This window comes from Podarcis liolepis (assembly GCF_965112155.1).
Source record: "Podarcis liolepis genome assembly, chromosome: 13".
Taxonomy (NCBI): domain Eukaryota; kingdom Metazoa; phylum Chordata; class Lepidosauria; order Squamata; family Lacertidae; genus Podarcis; species Podarcis liolepis.
This window is the reverse complement of record NC_139573.1, coordinates 27,287,177-27,306,815: the sequence shown is the minus strand read 5'-3', so window position 1 is coordinate 27,306,815 and position 19,639 is coordinate 27,287,177. Positions and strand designations below refer to the sequence as shown.

Here is a 19,639-nt window from a genome sequence, read left to right as displayed (position 1 = left end):
CCCTGGTGGAATAAGAGAGTGCTAAACAGCATTTTCTGGGCTGCTGATGGAACATTTTTTTCTTTAATATTCATGACATGCAAAGGTGCATGTGTATTGTGGGGGGTGGGGTGGTTTGTAATGATGGCTGCTAGTCTGGACTTCTTACATGGTTCATTTCTATGGATCGTGGCATTAGTGTAGCTGACATAAGTTTAATAAGTAACTTATGAACTATTTGTAAGCCTGGTACATCTCCTATCTCATACATTACTTGAAAGAGGAACTAACATTCTGATCGTAAGAGTTGCAGAAAAGATCAGAGCACTAATCTTTGTATTTACCAGGAAGATTCAGTTATGTATTCCTGTAAGCTGAACCGGACTTCAAAAAGCAGCACATATGTATCCTTTCTTTCCTATCCTTTCCCAATTGTCCTATGCTTTCTAGACATTGGTCCAATCAGTTTTGCCTTTGCCCTGCCACTTTTCCCCTGAAAACCTACTCTTTGGTGCTAAATCGGAACAAACAGCAATCCACAGAAAACCCAAATTGCCATTTGTTCCAATTCAGTGGTGGGGAAATGGAGGTGTGGATGAGCCCTGAGTCTTGTATGCCATATAGGACTTAGAAGTCTTTGTACATGCATATTACTCACTGACTCCATCTCTCCAAGTCTCACTGGGAAGGGTTGGGAGCAACAAGTGATTGTGTTTGTATGATGGCAGTTGAAATCTTGGTCCTATTTGTAGGACACAGAACTAACATCTATTTCAAATTCTGCTAGACTGACAAATTCATCTCAAAATTTAAAGGAAGTGAGAAATCTTTTATCATTTTTTAGGGCAGGGGAAGGGAATTAATGACCTACCAGCCACATGCAGCCCACCAATTCCCAGGAGTTACGCCCACATTTCCCAATTGCTCATGGACAGTGAGGAAAAGATCACTGTTCCCATACGGTGAATAGAAGCAGGCGCTCTGGTTTCTGCGCCACATTGGGTGGGGGCCAGGCAGCCTGTATGTGATGTCACATGATGGGAGGAGGCCCACACAATAGTTATGCACTGTACTGAAGAGTGGCACAGTATGCTGAAAGACTTACCTGGGAGTAAACCTCATTAGTAGACATGCATATCCTCCAACATGTCCAGGCCAGAAACTGGGCTGTGTGTCTTCTGGGCAGTGCTCCTGGGCAAGTGAAGTGACCCACGTGAAACGGTAACCCCCCAAAAAACACTTTTGTGGGGTGAGATCTCTGTGGGCAAAATGGTCACTGCGCTTTTGCACAAAAAAATTGGTATGTTCTGGTTTTTCTGGGACAGTTGATGGTATGGACATAGTTAAGATTCAGGCAGATGGAGGCTTCAGCCCAACCCCACAGAGTCCTTGAGGGATGAAGCATATCTGCTTTAAGGGCCACTATGAAAGGAAACAATGATGACATTATTATGTAAAGACTAGGACTGTGTGCAGCACCCTTAGCTCCAGTCTAGGAGGCATCAGGTTGTCCCACTGTTAGGGTGCCATTACTGAAATTACTGTGATTTCAGTGGTGGAATTGATTGGATTTTCCAAAAAAAAAGTGGCTCAGTCACTTTGGGAATGAGAGAGAGAGAGAGAGAGAGAGAGAGAGAGAGAGAGAGAGAGAGAGAGAGAAAGCTCAACAATTGTGTCTGTATTTTCACTTCTTGAAATATGGCAACCCTACCCACTGTGGGTCAACCTGAGGACCATCACTCCTCCCCCTCAGTATCCATTCCTGAAGAAGTTTGGGAGTGGGGCTCATGTTTAATTAAGGGTTTAAAACTCTAATTAAATATATAGATGGGGGAGAAATGGAGGAAGATCTTGCATGGGGGTGATGACCCACAAGGATCAGGGGCAATTCTCTTTACCACCACCATGCTGATATATCACTCTCTTCTGTCAACAGGTGTTGAGAGGGGAGAGAGATCCTGGGAGTGGGAAACAGCATCAGGTAGTAATGAGACTGTTCCACTATTCCGCATGAAAATAGGGACATTCTATTTGCTTTAGCCCAAAGGTAGTTATTGTAGTTGAGGGGAAAGTGCCGTACTCCCCCTGGAAAATCTTGCTTCCTTAAGTGCCTTTCCTTTTCCCATATATAAAAGGATCATTATCATAAATGTCTGGGGACACTTTCAACTTCATGATGCAGGATATAAACAATTATATATAAATAGTCACCTTATTTTGGACTAATGCAGACCTTGGTATCCATGAAACAGAACTCTTTCAAAGAGGAAGAGAGAGGTAAGCAAATCTTTGTTAAAAGAAACTCTAAAGGCTGGGGGGGGGGGAAATGGGAGCATGCTTCAAAATGTGAAAATGAAATAGTTATTTCCAGATAAAACTAGCAACACGTTTTTGATAAGATCAAAAAATAAAGATAGAGTCCATTATAGATGGATTCAGGAGAGGGGACACCCTAATTTTAAACACTTATATATTATTCAGCATGTGATCTACCACTTAGAAATATTATCTTATATGAATACTCAGAGGTTATTAAGAAGAAAAAGGATAACAACAAAGAGATGGGAAGATGGGACTTGTGAACATCAAAGCCCCAGAAATATGAGATGATTGGACCCTTTCTGAACTCGAAGCATGGGTACCCCCAACAAAAATTTAAAATTTGGCTAAATATTTGGAATTTATTGTGTATTGGTATAATTTGGAATTAATGTGATATGATTGGTTTGTTAAATGGAAATTTAATTAAAAAAATGTTTTAAAAAGAAAAAGAAATATTATCTTATATGACTTGCAAAAAAATGTCGTGGTTTATGCTTCCTCTTAAAACAAATGCCCCTGTTCACAATACCATCTAAACATTCTCTCTAAGCAGGGAATTCCACTATCTACCCCCTATCCATGTTCCATTTTTCTTTTCAAACTGCTGCTGTACATTTCATAGCTATAAATTGTGTTCAGTACCTAGCAAGCTGTTTGGTGGTTTTGGAAGAAAATTCTTCAAGAGTTTTTTTTTTAATACCTATTTGTACTCAAGTAACCCTCTGGATTTCTTCAAGCATGCTTCTTTCTTATTTCTCATTGCTCCCATTGGTTTACAATCCTGTTGGTGCCAGAATTTTGTGGAACAGCATCTCCTTTCTGCTCCAGCCATCATGGCCAAGGATTAGGGATAATGAAAATGATAGTTAAACAACAGTTCTCCATCACTAAGTAAAACATCTTGTTGAAAATCTGAAGCCTACTTTCTTAAGTATACTTCTTTAACATTTTGCAAGAAACATTCACGAAACCATTAAAATGGTTAAATTAGGAATTCTTCATATAAGAATTCTACTTATCATGCAGGTAGTTTAGGTGAATGTGAGTCTCTTTCTTTCCTTTTTTCTTTGAAACAATGAAGACATGTCCTTCCCCCTCCCCAGATTCAGCACACATGGCAAAGAAAGTATGGCAAAATCAAACAAGAGTTTTTGAATTCATACTCTTGGGATTTGGGGATCTACCTAAACTGCAAGTTCTTCTTTTCCTGCCGTTCTTGGTGATCTACGTGGTGACCATGGCTGGGAACCTTCTCATTGTTGTGTTGGTTGTGACCGATCGACATCTTCACACTCCCATGTACTTCTTCCTGGGAAACCTTTCCTTCTTGGAATGCTGCTATAGTTCAACAATCCTGCCTAAAATGTTGTCAAGCATCCTGGCTGGGGGGGAAAGTATATCTATAAAAGCCTGTTTTTTGCAATTTTTCATCTTTTCTTCTCTGGCTGGAACTGAATGCTATCTCCTAGCCATGATGTCTTATGACAGGTACTTAGCCATTTGTAAACCACTCGATTATGTTGTTCTTATGAATGGCAGAGTGAGCTTCCAATTATCTGTTGTGTCTTGGGCTAGTGGATTTTTTGTTGGCACAATTTTAACTTCATCAGCGTCATGGCTATCTTTTTGCGGCCCCAATGAAATCGATGATTATTTTTGTGATGTTAGCTCTAATGTAAGGTATATTTCTTGTAGTGACACAACTTTCTTTGAACTATCAGCCTTTGTATTTACTTGTGTGTTCACATTACCTCCCTTTCTCCTCACCATATCATCCTATGGCTTCATCATAGCCACCATCCTCAGAATCCCATCCACAACTGGGAGACAAAAGGCCTTCTCCACCTGTTCCTCTCACCTCACAGTGGTTGCCTTGTATTATGGAACTCTGATGCTTGTCTATATGCTCCCTCGGTCAAAAGACTTAAAACACATGAAGAAAGTCTTCTCTCTCTTCTATACAGTCTTGACCCCCATGATCAATCCCCTCATATATAGCCTGAGAAACACAGAAGTGAAAGAGGCCATGAAAAAGGGTTTCAGAGGGTTTATATTCTACATCACACCATGATATTAATATAAATCTGCATAGCAGATTAAATGATCTGACAATTTACAGTACTCATAAATATACTGAAATATTTATTGTTCCTTCCTTTATGTCTCTGGGGTTTTGAGCCCCTTTCAGAGCATATTTTTGCTTAGAAGTTTGTCATTTTATGGAAGAAGAACATGGACTCTCACAGAGAAAGATTTAGGACAGAGAGACAGGCATTGCAACTATGATGTAGTCAGTGGCATAGTGTGGGGGGTGCAGGGGGGGCCCGGCCGCACCAGGCACAACATTTGGGGGGGGGCGCTCGCACTCACAGCTCTCTGCCCCTACCTGGCTCACTCACTCTCTCTCACTGCAGTGCTGGCTGTGCAAATCCGATCCGAGCCGCTGGGTCGCCGTCCACTGTGGAGGGGGTGGGTGCCAGGCGTGCGGTGCAGAGAGAGAGCGAGGGACTATCTGGGGGAGGGACAGTGCAGCGGCCGCCCAGCGCAGCGCTGAATGTGGGAGAGAACCACACCAGACCAGACCAGGCAGCAGCAAGAAGAAGATGGCAGCGGCGGCAGGTTAGGGGTTAGGGGGAGCAAATTACTTGCCTTGCCCCGGGTTGGGGGCGCAAATTAGTTGCCTTGCCCCGGGTTAGGGGGGCACAAATTACTTCCCTTGCCCCGGGTGCTGACAACCCATGCTACGCCGCTGGATGTAGTCAATTGAGCAGAATGGAAGGTAAGAGGTGGGGTGCCAGATTTTGGCCTTGCACAGAGTGCCACTGACATTTGAAAGACCAAAGTCTGTCCCTGATTCTTGTATACTTCTTAGGAATCCTGATGTCATTCTACTAACTTGCCTAAGATGTCTGACCTGTATAAAATAATATGCCTATAAAGTACCACTTTAATACAGTTCTGTACATCTGTATCTGGTATCTGACTTTTGACACTCTTTCACTCGCCTATACAAACAAAATCTGGGACATGTGATGTTTGCAGAAGTGAGAGTAAGTATGATACCACTGTCCCCCTCCATGCATGGATTTTTTTCCACAGGATTGTGAGCAGTTTAATTTCCAGCTTCGTAACCTTTAGCAGTGCACATAATGCAGTAAGGATTAGATTTCCTAGTTTTCCATTCGTGTCATTTCTGTAGTAACATATGTACTACAAAGTGAATGCCTTAATGCAACAACATGCTTTTTTAAAAATATCCTGCTCTTATTTTCCAAATAATTTGAAAAGAAATATATGCAGTGTGTGTGTGTGTGTTCTTTTTAGCAGCCTTGCCTTAGGATTGCAACAGAAGTTACTCCATTAAGAATCAATTGATTGTGTACTCCAAGGATGTGTACTCCAAGACCGAGATGAATGGAAGTTAATTATGTGGTAGTTTCTCTTTCTTTTTCTTTTTTCTACTTTTTTCTTCTTATGGATTTTCTTTTTTCCTTTTTCTTCTTTGTACTTTATGTGTAATGTAAGTCTATACATGTATCTGAATTTTAGAATGTAATTTTGTATCTACTCTAAATAAAGTTTAAAAAATTAAAAAAAAAAGAATCAATTGATTGTCCTGTTTTGTTTTTTAAAAATGCAGTTGAGTTTATTCTCTGAATGAATTGTGCTGTGATTATCCTGACCCCCGACCCCAGAACCTTGAGTCCTGGTTCCATCTGGTCTTATTTCTCTCTGCATACCCTCCCAAGAAGTAGATACGTGAAGCAGTAGTCGGTGGCAAAACCAGCATGGCGATTATGACAGCAGAAGACACCTTAGTTTCTTTCCCTCCATCTCCCGCCCTCTCTCACACACGCTCACACTGTAGGTTGGGGGGGGGGGAGAAAGAGTTCATCAGGCAGACATTCTGCACAAACAAAACACTGCAGAAGCAATTATAAAATCACCCATAAGTGAAACATGCCACAGCACAAGGGCTATTTGTTTATGAAATAGAAATGGCTGTGAAGTGAAATGGACTCCCTTTCTTTCTAGGATTCCCTAGGAAAAAAGTTAACAAACCTGGAGAATAATACAAATTACATCCCTAACCCTGTCTGACTGATGATTTCAGAGAAGTGCACTTATTTGCAGTTTAATATTGAATATATCAAAGTGCAAGCCTGTGAACTTTGATGTGAAACCTGACCTCACCATTGAAACCTGCAGTGGTGTCGTTAACCTATCTTCTTTATTTCTCTATTTCAATACATCCATTTCGTAATTTGGTATTTGTCCATCTCTGTACACAACACTAACTTCAGAGATACATCTCTCTTCACCGACTACTCTGCATTTAGACATCCTTTTATTTGTGCATTCATGTTGTTTTCTGCTCATGATCACATTGGGGCAGTTATATGTAATACTCAAATCTGCAGTTATATTCAACACTGGTTTGGGCTAGATATAAATGCCTTGTTTCAAATCCATTTATGTCCCATAGCCTTCTGAAGAAATCCTGTAACTTTTCTTACCATGTGGGGTTTATTTATTTTTGTCCCACTTTTGTTGCATTATAGTGCAAAAGTGTCCCTCCAGAACATCAATAATACACTAGCATGGGGAAGAATGACTAATAAAGAAAAATGATATGTGTACAGCCCATTGTAAATCCACGAACACCATACTAATAATGAATCAATGCCATGTTGCCAATATACCTGCAAAAAACAAACATCCAAGAGCATGGAGAGGCTCTGTGGAAATTCACCAGCAATGGAACACTTTCTGAATTTTCCATCATGTCGCCCTCTCCCTTCTTCCTGTATTTACTATTCTATAACAATAGGAAAGAACCACTTTAGGCCTAAAAAGAACCCTAATCCTTATTACTACAGCTGTGCACTACATTTGGCTGAAGTCTGCATCCTGACCAAATTGGGCAATTTTTTTTTGGGGGGGTGTGTGTGTGTGAATCTGGACTAGGGCTGAATCAGATCAAGACTGTCCTGGGCTGTCAGGGTGTCTGGGAGGAAGCCTGCAGCAGTCTTCTCCACAGCTGTTGAGTGGAGGATTCAATTCTGTGGACTTCAGGGTTTTGCTTCTCAAGGTAAATCAGGGGAAGGCTATTGGAAAGCAACACTTGAAAAGACTGAAGGAGGGACGGGAAACACTACTTCCTCTCCTGAGCAAGAGCAGGGGGTGTTTCATGCTGTGGGTGCTGCTTTGCAAAAGCCTTCCCTGCATCCAGGCCCTGCTCTTAGCTGGGATAGATGAAGGTTATGTTGCATCTCTCGACTGTATGTGTAATTAGGGCTTTAAAACCCTCACTAAGCATTAGCCACACCACAGTTGTCTCCAGGGACATATCTGGGGTTGGGCTGGTGGTCCCTGGTTTGGGCATTGCTGGGTCAACACATTATGTGGTCCAGTGTTAGACTGGGGGGCTGTGTACAGCTCTGTTTGCTACTGAAACCTGCAATGAGGACCCAGTCGCAAGAACATTCTCACCTCCTGCAGGTTCCAGCAACTGATATTCAGACACATTGCTGTCTCCAGCTGTGGTGGTGAGGCATAGCCATCATGTCTGGTAGCCTCAATAGCCTTTTCCTCCTTGAGTTTGTCTAATCTTTTCATCCATCCAAGTCGGTGGTCTTATCCCTGTCTCCTGTGAGAGCAAGTTATATGCATGATAAAGAGAAATAAGATATGGAACCTGAAATTAAGTGGAACCATCTTTTTCAACAACAACAATAATAATTGTCCTTGTGTCTCCCCTATGTGCTCATATCCCAAAGGAAGTGGTTGAGGGAAAAGGGCTCTACTCCCCTTGGAAAAACTTGCTTCTTTAAGTGCATTTCTTCTACCCACAAGTAAAAGGCTCATTATCATAAATGTCTGGGGACACTTTCAACTTCATGATGGGGAATACAGTATAAACAATTCTATATAGTCACCTTATGGTGGATTAATGTAGGCCTTGGCATCCGTAAAACAAAAACAGAACTCTTTTGATGGGTCAGAGAGAGGTAGGAAAATTTCTGTTAGAAGAAACTCTAAATGCTGGAGGGGGGTGAGATGAAGCAGGAACACATATTTCAAAGCCTTTTTGCAGATTGATATAAATTAGCACTTTTTAAAAACAGTGGAAAACTTTACTTTGATAAGATAAAGCAAAATAGATCCCATTACTGATAGATCTAAGCAAAATATGAAGCCATCCTTGTGAATCCAAAACCACCCTTGTGAATATGCAGTTATTGTTAGTAAGGAACCTTTTTTTCTTTATCAATGGGACTGCAGTGTGTTTTATGTATTTTTCTTTTCTAAGCAACATTAGTTGTGTGAAGTGTGAATGAGATGTGTGAATAAGTCATAATAGTAATAATAATAATAGTAGTAGTAGTAGTAATAATAATAATAATGTCTGGCTAGGAAATGGTCAAATAAAAAACCTATTCATTATATAGGCAAGTTACTTAAATGTGAGACTCTTTTAAGTTCACTTTAAAACAGTGAAGCCATTAACTTTACTCTCCGTGCTATTTTCTCCAGATGCAGCACACATGGCAAAGAAAGTATGGGAAAATCAAACAACTATTTCTGAATTCATACTCTTGGGATTTGGAGATCAACTTAAACTACAAATTCTTCTCTTCCTGCTCTTCTTATTGTGTTATTTGGTGACTATGGCTGGGAACTTCCTCATTGTTGCGCTGGTTGTGACTGATCGACATCTTCACACCCCCATGTACTTCTTCCTAGGGAACCTCTCCTTCTTGGAATCTTGCAGCAGCTCAACCATCCTGCCTAAAATGTTGTCATGCATGCTGACTGGGGGGAAAAGTATATCTGTCCAAGCCTGCTTCTTGCAGTTTTTCATCTTTTCTTGCCTGGGTGGTGCTGAATGCTACCTCCTTGCTATGATGTCTTATGACAGGTACTTGGCAATTTGTAAGCCGCTCCACTATGCTACTCTAATGAATGGCAGAGTGAGCCTCCAGTTATCTGTTGTGTCTTGGGCAAGTGGAGTTTTGGTTAGCACAAGCTTAACCTTATCACTCTCATGGTTATCCTTTTGTGGTCCCAAGGAAATTGATGATTATTTTTGTGATGTTAGCTCTAGCATACAACATATTTCTTGTAGTGACACTCATTTATTTGAAGTATCAGGTTTCATATTTACCTGTATTTTCACCCTACCTCCCTTCCTCCTCACCCTAACCTCCTATTTTTCCATCATAGCCACAATCCTCAGAATCCCATCCACCACTGGAAGGACAAAGGCCTTCTCCACCTGTTCCTCTCACCTCACAGTGGTTGCCTTGTATTATGGAAGTCTGATGCTTGTCTATATGCTCCCTCGGTCAAAGGATTTAATACATATGAAGAAAGTCTTCTCTCTCTTCTATACAGTCTTGACCCCCATGGTCAATCCCCTTATATACAGCCTGAGAAACGTGGAAGTGAAGAAGTCCCTGAAAATGGGCTTCAGGAAGGTTCTATTCTACATTACAGCGTGACACTGACACACACATGCACACTTCACGCATATGCTCACTAAATTAAATTATGAGACAATTATGAGAATTATTTCTTGCTCTTTCCTAATTGTTTTACACATAACAGATTCCTTTATCGAATGGATTTTTGCTTAGGAAATGGATATATAATGGCTAGGAATTCTTAGGAGAAAGGATTTAAAATAAAACTGCCAGAATCATAATGCCTTTACACAAATCAAAAGTGTGACTGCATTTGGAATATGATGCATCGTTCTGGTGGCCTCGCCTTGCAAAAGGTATTGTAGAGTTGGAAACGGTTCAGAAAAATGGGCAACCGAAATGATCAACTCCCCTATTAAGAATGGTTGAAGCATTTGGGAGTGTGTAGTTTTGATAAAAGGTAAGAGGTGACATGATAGACATTTATAAAATTATGCATAACATGGAGAAAGTGGATAGATAATTTGTTTTTTTATCCCCCACTCGTAATACTAGAACTCATTGCCATCCAATAAAGTTGAATGTTAGAAGACTTAGGATAGATAAAATACAGTGCTTCTTTAGTCAACCCCTCGTTAAACTATGGAACTCATTCCTGCAGGAGGCAGTGATGGTTATCAGCTTGGATGGCTATAGAAGAGGACTGAACAAATTCATGGAGGACAAGGCTTTCAATGTCTATGCTCTATCTCCATGGCAGGAGACATTATGCTTCTGAACACCAGTTGCTGGAAACTGCAGGAGGGGCGAGAGCTGTTGTACTTGGGTCTGCTTGTGGGTTTCCCACAGGCATCTGATTAGATGGGCTAGATGGACCACTGGCATGATCTCACAGGCTCTTCTTATGAACAAAGTAGACACATGACAATTAATATACCTGAGATAGTCATGTTTCCAACTTTGAGGTTTTGAAGAGGAAAGGTTTGTGTGTGTGTGTGTGTGTGTGTGTGTGTGTGTGTGTGTTCTGTAATAAAAGGTGTCTGTCTAAGTCCTGGTGTTTTCTGTATGTATTCTGTATTTTCTAGCAACTCTAAGAAGCAGTATCAACTTTCATTAGTTTCTCACTTTTAATTCCACATTAGCTTTTCTCTTAACTCTATATAGGTGGGCAGGCCAATGAACTGAAGCCTTTCTTTATCGTGAGATTCAACAACACTCAGTTCCAAGCTCCAGACTAAAAACAATTAGTCTTGTGAAACGATGGTTATTTTGCTATCGTCTAATGGCAATGGAAAATGAAATGTACTTTTAATCCAATATACAGTATATCAAATTGTCAGCATTAGCCTTGGGTATTTAAGTGGATTTCATTGAAAAGAGTAAAGATATATGAGTATAATTAATAAATGGGCAGAATTAATTGAAATACACAAACAAGAACTGAATTATAACCATCCCTTTCAAACTTGTCTTTGTGACATCATCATAATCATAATCATTATTTATACTCCACCCATCTGGCTGGGTTTCCCCAGCCACTCTGGGTGGCTTACAGTATATATAAAACATAGTGTAAAACATCAAACATTAAAAACTTCCCAATACAGGGCTGCCCTCGTATGCCTTCTACAAGTTATGTAGTTATTTCCTTGACATCTCAAGGGCAAGGGTGCCACTAGCAGTGGAGCAAGCAGATCGGGTGCCTGGGGTAGCATGTATGCCTAGGGGCGGAGCCAGCCACCCACAGGGTGGGGCAAACCAGGGCAGGATGCTCTGTGGGGACTCCGAGGAGTCTGCCTGCCTCCTCCCACTCAGCCACCGTACAGCTGGGGGGGGGAGGCACTGGGTGGACCGCTTGGGGCAGCACGGAGCCTGCTGGCACCCAAGCCACCGAGTCACTCCCAGGAGAGACACGTGGCTCGGGCGCACTGCAGGCCTTGCAGTGAGTGCCACCTGGCATTTTGTCACCCCTCTCAGTGGGTGAGACCCAAGGCGGCCCACCTCCACTGCACCCCCCTTCCTCCACCCCTGGGTGCCACTAACGAGAATCATGGAGGTTTCTGTTGTTGAGGGAACATGGGTTTACTCTTCTCTGAAACTCTTGATTCCTTTTCTCCCTTTGCTTTATCCATGCATTAATACCACTTGTTATCAGAACTGCCAAGGGACTTTTTCTACCATGCTGGGTAGATTATAAATAATAATTCTATAGAGATCATCTCATTATGGACTGACGAATTTGCAAGCAACAAGGCAGGACTATTTGAAAGAAGCAGCAGGGTAAGAAGGTTTCTAATAGAGGGATACAGAGAGGACATAAAGTAAGTGATTCAAAAATTTTGTGCAATCCCAGAATGCAATGGCTGTTTTCTAGGATGGTCATCATGCCGTATACCTGTAAGATCTTATAACTTATAGCAGTGGAGCAAGCAGATCGGGTGCCTGGGGTAGCATGTATGCCTAGGGGCGGAGCCAGCCACCCACAGGGTGGGGCAAACCAGGGCAGGATGCTCTGTGGGGACTCCGAGGAGTCTGCCTGCCTCCTCCCACTCAGCCACCGTACAGCTGGGGGGGGGAGGCACTGGGTGGACCGCTTGGGGCAGCACGGAGCCTGCTGGCACCCAAGCCACCGAGTCACTCCCAGGAGAGACACGTGGCTCGGGCGCACTGCAGGCCTTGCAGTGAGTGCCACCTGGCATTTTGTCACCCCTCTCAGTGGGTGAGACCCAAGGCGGCCCACCTCCACTGCACCCCCCTTCCTCCACCCCTGGGTGCCACTAACGAGAATCATGGAGGTTTCTGTTGTTGAGGGAACATGGGTTTACTCTTCTCTGAAACTCTTGATTCCTTTTCTCCCTTTGCTTTATCCATGCATTAATACCACTTGTTATCAGAACTGCCAAGGGACTTTTTCTACCATGCTGGGTAGATTATAAATAATAATTCTATAGAGATCATCTCATTATGGACTGACGAATTTGCAAGCAACAAGGCAGGACTATTTGAAAGAAGCAGCAGGGTAAGAAGGTTTCTAATAGAGGGATACAGAGAGGACATAAAGTAAGTGATTCAAAAATTTTGTGCAATCCCAGAATGCAATGGCTGTTTTCTAGGATGGTCATCATGCCGTATACCTGTAAGATCTTATAACTAAATAAGTTAGAGGACTCAACTGAAAAGTTGATATTAAGTGGATTTTCTTTTTGCTATGAATGCTTTTTGCCTTAGTTATCTGTCACAAAAAGGGGGAGATTACATGAACACATTATATGTAAATAGATTAAAAAATTACTTTGCAATGTGCATTGTTTAGAAAGACATTGATGTGTAATTCCCAGTGTTCTGATAGGCGCCTCATCGCTTTGCTTTTTTCTAAAGTGTTTGTTAATTTTGTGTAAGTTTTTGTGGTTAGATGCCACCTGCATGCAATAAAGCTGCAATTCTAACCATGTTAACTCTAAAGTATATGGGCCTTAGTCTCAGGTAAGTGGGTGTGGATTGTGGCCTTAATTTTCTTTCTACTTTCCATTAAAAACCAATAGAATGCATAATTAATTATCATTGTTTTCAACCACTTTTTTTACCTATAGACTTTATCTTGGCTCCTCGGTTAAAGTCTAAGACTGCATTCATTTAGAGCCCATCACCCCCTCAAAACACAAAAACTGGAAACTGCTTATCAAGGGTGCTGGGAATTGTAGCTGTTTTCCGAGGATTCCTTTGAGTGTTTCTGCTTCAAAAATATCATATTTTTTCACCACATGCAATAAACATAATTTAAAATGCAGTAAGCAACTATAGCAGTTGGCCTGTCATTTCTTAGGAAATGGTACAACAGCGACTTAAAGTCAGAAATAATAAGAACAAATTCATGATGTATATTAAAGTATCTAGTCCAATAAGTCTCTCCAGATGTTTCCATGGGTCTGCGTGTACTTTAAATATATGCGGTGTATGCAGCCCTCGCACTATCTCCATGTTGCAAACAAGAAATTAACACAATCAATAAGTCAAAACACAAATTTGTCATACTCATTATGCAGAAAAGTAAAGATTAACTCAAAGCCAGTTGGAGAACAGCCAAACATTTTCTACTCAACCCTAAGAAAGGTGGCTGCATATGAAAGGCTAGCTGGGAGGGATGCTGTGGTGGCCTGAAATAAGCTATGTGGTGATAGGCATTTTAAAGGCATTCATCCTGGCCTTCCCTATTGGTCAAGTTTCCAGAGCGTCAGGAGGCTAGCTCCATGTGTTCCCATCTTCCTTTGCCCAAAATGAGGCGAGGAAGTGCAAAACCACTTCCACTAAAAGGATGAGTGAACAGTGTTGTGGAGAGTTTCCTCTGGTTTAAAATGTTGATTTGCAAGACAACACACCAACTTGCAGTTGTAAGTGGTGCATTCTGTTTTCTCCAGATGCAGCCCGTGGCAAGCAGAGAGGGACAAAATCAAACAACTGTTTCTGAATTCATACTCTTGGGATTTGGAGATCTCCTCAACCTGCAGGTTGTTCTCTTCATGCTATTCTTAACGATCTACTTGGCCACCATGGCTGGGAATCTCCTCATTGTTTTTTTGGTTATGGCTGCCCAACATCTCCACACCCCCATGTACTTCTTCCTAGGGAACCTCTCCTTCCTTGAATCCTGCTACAGCTCAACAATTCTGCCCAAGATGTTGACTGTACTTCTGACCGGTGAAAGAACTATATCTATAAAAGCCTGCTTCACACAATTTTTTATATTTTCTTGCTTGGGAGGTTCTGAATGCTACCTCTTGTCTGTGATGTCTTATGACAGGTACTTAGCAGTGTGCAGACCATTACATTATGCCACTCTCATGAACAGTAGGCTGTGCCTGCAGTTGGCAGCTGGATCTTGGGTAAGTGGACTCGTGGTTGGCACAGGCATAACTGTTAGGGTATCACAGTTATCCTTCTGTGGCCCCAACATCATTGATCATTACTTCTGTGATGTCATACCAGACATAAAACAGATTTCTTGCACTGACACATACTTAGTAGAATTGTCTGCCTTCATATTTGTTTGCATTTTCACCCTGCCACCCTTTGTTCTCACAATGGCCTCCTATGCTTACATCATCGCTACAATCCTCAAAATCCCATCTACCACTGGAAGACAAAAGGCCTTCTCCACCTGCTCATCTCACCTCACGGTGGTGGCCCTCTTTTATGGAACCCTGATGCTAGTTTATATGCTCCCAGGATCAAGGAAACTCAGATACACGAAGAAAATATTTTCTCTCTTCTATACTGTCCTAACTCCCATGGTCAATCCCTTGATATACAGCTTGAGAAACAAAGAGGTGAAGGAGGCATTACAAAGAGTTATTAGGAAGTTCACAGCCTATTCAACTTTTTAGAACACCATGTTTTAAGTTGTAATGGAACTGGAGAATCAATTACGGTGTGAATAAATTGTATCCGTTGGATAGATGTTTTCACTTTTTCATATTTGATATCCCTGCAATTGATTTCTGCAACATGCAGACACATTGATTTCCTGCTTGTCTTCCCCCAACTGCAATCATCTATTAAAATTTATGACTAAAATGAAAACCTTATTTGCTCTTTTATTGATGGATTTATTTATGGGGAAGTGGCCCAAGGGTTAATATTTCTCTTCATTATCTTCATAGTTTAATATAGACAGAGTGCTCCAGGGTGAGATAGTCTCTTCACTGCAGGTCAAAGGTGATTTTGTAGTTCAAAAACGGGCATCTTGAACTGTTCTTAGAAACATTTGGTATCCTGTGTGGCTGCATACAATTAGTTGTATATGTTCCCACATTTCACGCCACCTAAGAGGTGGGCCACAAGCATCCGCTTGGAGCCAGAGGTTACTTAAGTAGGTGCATGCTCCCCTCTTTAAAAAAAGGATTCTAGCTCACGTATCAAACAAAACTGATAAATAAGACACCAGGCTAGCTTTGATGCCAAAAGTAACACCAGATCCATGAGGACAGAATCCTCAGTTTCACTCTAAATTCCACATTAGCTGTTCTCTTAACTCAATATAGGTGGGCAGATCAATGAACTGAAGCCTTTCTTCATAGTTAGATGCATTATTTAAATTAAGCAAGCATCCAAAGGGCCCTGTCTCAAACCACTGAAAACTACTGAAGGAGATCACATCAGCTGAGAATAATTATATAATGGAAACGGGGGGTAATAAAATATTCCATTTTTTCCTAAACAGCTCTTTATGGTTTTTCTTTTCTTTTTCTTTTCTTTTGTTTACAGCTGTTGGGTCCCCATTTGTTTTTACAGTGTTTTAGAGTATCAAATATATTACACATGTATCTCTGCGTCAGATAATGCAAAATTTCCTTCTGAAAATATTATCCTCTGTAGACTGATATACCTATTAACAGAATAGTCAAGGGATATTCTTTTTCTGTGTGGTTCATAAATAACCACCCAATGGAGACATTCAACATATTGTGACACTACACAGACATCACAGCTACCAAAGCAAAACTCAGCAGAATAGTGTGGGAAGACAGAAGGGAGAAGGAATGTTAAGGACTATATCAGAATCAATTTATATACAGTATTATTGGGCTCATGTACTGGGGTGATATGAGAGGTAATGACTGCAGTCCTGCAAGTAAGTTGCACTGAATCAATGAAGATTAATTTCAAGCAAGATCAACCAAGTCATGAGTGTTTCTATAGAGAACAGAAGAATACAATGCAGCCTTGAGTTACAGAATAAATCCTTCTGTCATGATATAAATTCAACATTAAGGTAAAAAAAAAAAAAGTTTCATATGTGGGTACTTTTCTTACACTTTCTCTGACTAACTATCTCAGTAGGGGAACCTCAAGCCTGGAGGCTAAATGCAGCCTTTCAGAGATTTCCACCTAGCCCTTAGCCTTGCTTCAAGCCATACCATCTCTCGCTAGGCTGTACATAGCTTAGAGTAAAACCAGTTGTACAAAGAAAAAAGACACATCTGCTGTCCTTCCTACTTTTGCCATTTGTATGTGACAAGTGGAGAAAATATGACCAGGCTGAAAGAGGTTCCCCTTCCTTGTTCTATAAGAATTTGCTTGATGTCTTTTTAAAGCAGCCTAAGTAAGTGGCCATCAGCATACATTGTAGCAGCATATTCCATGAATTAATAATTTGTTTTCTGCAGTGGAGCTTTTTTTTTTGTCGTCTGCCATGAATGTACTGCTAATCAATTTAATTAGATGACCCTGAATTTTAATGTTATATACATATAGACGGAAGAATCAAATTATTTTCTCTCCACATTAGTTTTGCATGTGTTCAGTCATGCATCCATTCCATCCTGTTTCCATATCAATGTGCAGTTGTCAACTGCATAAAAATTTCACATTTTAAAGTATTTCCCATAAAAAATGCATTTCTGAACACACTGTATCCTAAAAGACATATTTTGTACATATTTTAATTTTAGATTGTATGCATTTTGAGCCAAGATGTGTATCACAAAATTCAGAGAATTGCGAAAACTGACAAATAACTGAGTTCTAAACTGTTCATTAGTCCAAAAAGTGCCAATCAGCTTGGTTCACTTAAAAACATGGAATTAAAAAATATCCTTAAACAAATTAGAGATAAAGTGGGGAAATATTCTGTCTATTTATTTCTCTGTACCATTCACAGTTTTTCTATACCTCCACACTAATCCCAATTAGATAACTAAACCAGAACTTTGCAGTTTTCCTTACAATGACTGTATCATAGATTTATACATTATTATTCTAGCTGTTGTAGCTGTTGTGGTGTTACACACCACAATATAGTGATTTCTGAGTTCAGGTCCTTATTTAGTCAACCTGGTTTCACTTATGCAGAGGGAGGGATCAGCAGGCTTGTAAAAGTCTGAAGATTCGCAGAAATACAAAACAATACTGTAGGAAGGGAGTAGAGACCCTGAATGAGAAGACCTTAAACAGACCAAAAAAACAAAACCCCCAAGGATGGTCCAGAAATAGGACACCATGGGGGAGTGAGATGGAAATGAAATAACTTGGAGGAGTGCAGCATTCCAACCAACCATCCAACTATATATGAAAACAGCACTGCAGCATTTTGTTTCATAGTCACTTTGATTTCTAATATTTCCCCAAACTGAACGGACCATTCACAACACTGAGTTGATGATGTATTCTGGGCTTCGTGGACTGGAAGCCTAAAAAGGGAAATTTGTTGGCAGAATTGCACATGCAACATCCATTGCTTTCTGTGTCTCTAGCAGCAGCAGGGATATAGCTGGATAAATAAGTCTACATTTGGTCTCTGTCAGTTTTACATGTGCTCTCCTATATTAATAGCCACATGAAAATTGCATTTTCAAATGTGTTTTCTCTATAAATACATATTTAAAATAGATGTTGACACACTTTTCAAATGAGTTGAACATTCAGGAAGTATGAAACCAAGTGGATTACTAAACCCCAGCAAATAAATTAGTCTGGGCTGTGTGGATCTGCTTAGTTTTTTTTTAATCAGAATTCACAAAAGTTGCATTTCTTAAGCATCCCCAGGCAGCAGTTCCCTGTGCTCTTGAAGAGATAATCTATTTGATGATAAAGACTGATGTAATGAAAACAAAGAGCCTGGTTCTCTTCTATATTCATACGTCCCACTGTAAGATCCCTGCTAATATCAGCAAAGTTGGATTTTCTCACATCTGTAGTGAGGTTTCACGGGACATGTCACAGGCAGCAGATAGCAGAAGACAATCAATCAATCAATCAAAACTTTAGTTTGTGAAATACTGAAAGTTCACAGTGACTTGTCATTAACATGTTACTACTGAGTAAAGAAAAGGACTTGATGTTCAACCTTTGGAGAGATAATAGCTTCAGAGTTTAAGGATATGAGAATGAGTCTGGTATAATGAAATAATGTTAAATATTTTGTGTTCGATTTTCTCCAGATGATGCCATTGGCAAAGAGAGAGAAGCAAAATCAAACAACTATTGCTGAGTTCATACTCTTAGGATTTGGAGACCTTAATAAATTGGAATTTCTTCTTTTCTTACTCTTCCTAGTGATCTACTTGGTGACCATGGCTGGGAACCTCCTCATTGTTTTGTTGGTTGTGACTGATCGACATCTTCACACCCCCATGTATTTCTTTCTAGGGAACCTCTCTTTCTTGGAATGTTGCTACAGCTCAGCAATCCTGCCTAGAATATTATCAAGTCTCTTGACTGGGGAAAAAAGTATATCCATAAAAGCCTGCTTCGTGCAGTTTTATATATTTGCTTGCCTCGGAGGTGCTGAATGCTACTTCCTGTCTGTAATGTCTTACGATAGGTACCTAGCTGTATGTAAACCATTGCACTATGCCAGTCTCATGAATGGTAGATTATGTCTACAGCTGGCAGCCGTGTCTTGGGCAAGTGGAATTTTGGTGAGCACAAGTACAACTCTTTCAGTGTCTTCATTGTCCTTCTGTGGCCCTAATGAAATTGATCATTACCTCTGTGATTTGTCCCCAGTCATCAAAGAAATTTCATGCAGCGACACATATGTTGTAGAAATGACCGCATTCATCTTTGCCTGTGCCTTCACACTGCCTCCATTTCTACTCACATTAACATCTTACATTTTCATCATCGTCACAATCCTACGAATCCCTTCCGCTACTGGGAGGCAAAAGGCCTTCTCCACTTGCTCATCCCACCTCACTGTGGTGGCTCTCTTTTATGGAACGCTGATGCTTGTCTATATGCTCCCACGATCCAGGGATCTCAGATATGTGAAGAAAATCTTCTCTCTTTTCTATACAGTCCTGACCCCCATGGTCAATCCCCTCATATACAGCCTGAGAAATAAGGAAGTGAAGGAAGCCATGTGGAAAGGTTTTAGGAAGTTAACCAGCTTCGTGACAGATCCAGTCTTTTAA

General features: G+C 40.8%; 2 protein-coding genes across 2 annotated transcripts; both read left to right on the top strand.

The window, feature by feature from the left end:
• Window positions 1-2,222: 2,222 nt before the first annotated feature.
• On the top strand, window positions 2,223-15,109 carry LOC310692544 (olfactory receptor 10A7-like; the record flags this gene model as incomplete). The annotated part of the gene is made up of 3 exons (XM_083473490.1): window positions 2,223-2,256; window positions 3,405-3,600; window positions 14,332-15,109. 3 exons carry the CDS (start codon window positions 2,223-2,225, stop codon window positions 15,107-15,109), a joined length of 1,008 nt encoding a protein of 335 aa, XP_083329616.1.
• Window positions 15,110-18,667: 3,558 nt separating this feature from the next.
• LOC310692543 (olfactory receptor 10A7-like) lies at window positions 18,668-19,639 on the top strand (the record flags this gene model as incomplete). Its single annotated transcript, XM_083473489.1, has 1 exon — window positions 18,668-19,639. The coding sequence occupies one exon, from the start codon at window positions 18,668-18,670 to the stop codon at window positions 19,637-19,639; it is 972 nt and encodes a 323-aa protein (XP_083329615.1).